At 42.8% G+C, this 717-nt stretch overlaps 1 protein-coding gene across 1 annotated transcript in view; it reads right to left on the bottom strand.

Moving 5' to 3' along the window:
• Positions 1 to 146: 146 nt before the first annotated feature.
• The window catches only part of LOC119591365 (chorion peroxidase-like), a gene marked incomplete at its 5' end in the record, with an annotated part of 16,126 nt that continues 15,555 nt past the window's right edge, over positions 147 to 717 (bottom strand). The window contains 2 exon segments of the mRNA XM_037940103.1: positions 147 to 386; positions 490 to 659. Coding sequence (XP_037796031.1) covers positions 220 to 386; positions 490 to 659 — 337 coding nt within the window.

Raw genomic sequence — 717 nt, forward strand, 5'->3', positions numbered from 1 at the left:
GCCGTTTCTATTCCTTTCATTAAGATGTATTCTTAGCATAATAGCCTGCCATTTATTGTTTTGATTTTTGTTTCGGATTGTTACCAATTGTCAAGGATTATTAAATGAGCAGCCTTATGATTCCGTGGGGTCAATAAAACAGTATATGAATGAGATGATTTACTTTTTTTCAGTTGGACACAGGTAAGACCACTCCAAGAGTGTACCCTTCTTGAGGCACTAATTTCTCCATGCCTGGAGTACCACACGGGGTATGGTCTCACAAGACACCAGAGGGTTCTTTGCCGAAACCACCTCGAAGGGACGCCTCTGAACCATTTGCAGTTCAGGGAAGGCGTTGCACATGATGCCCGCAAGAGTCGTACTGCGCAATGCTCTCAGTTGCTCTGTCACAGAATATCACGGTTAAAAAAATAAATTTTGAAAGGAAAATATCCATCAATAATGTTTGTCTGTTTGGTACTAAGAACACCGATCACTGGATCTTACCATTGTTGAATTTAGTATCGTCGATATTGGTCTCGTACCAGTACCTGTCTGCCCGGCGAATTCTGGCGAACTGCTTGGCTAGAACGCAAGTGAAGGTGGGTCCCAGCTCTCCATCGGGGACTGGTCGTTCAGAAGCTCCACCGACCAATAGATCAATATCCCTTACATCTCTGTGGTTAAAATTCTTGGCTTAAGACACTTTATATTAGTGATGTCACACATATGCTT

Source organism: Penaeus monodon, chromosome 28 (assembly GCF_015228065.2).
Source record: "Penaeus monodon isolate SGIC_2016 chromosome 28, NSTDA_Pmon_1, whole genome shotgun sequence".
Lineage (NCBI taxonomy): Eukaryota > Metazoa > Arthropoda > Malacostraca > Decapoda > Penaeidae > Penaeus > Penaeus monodon.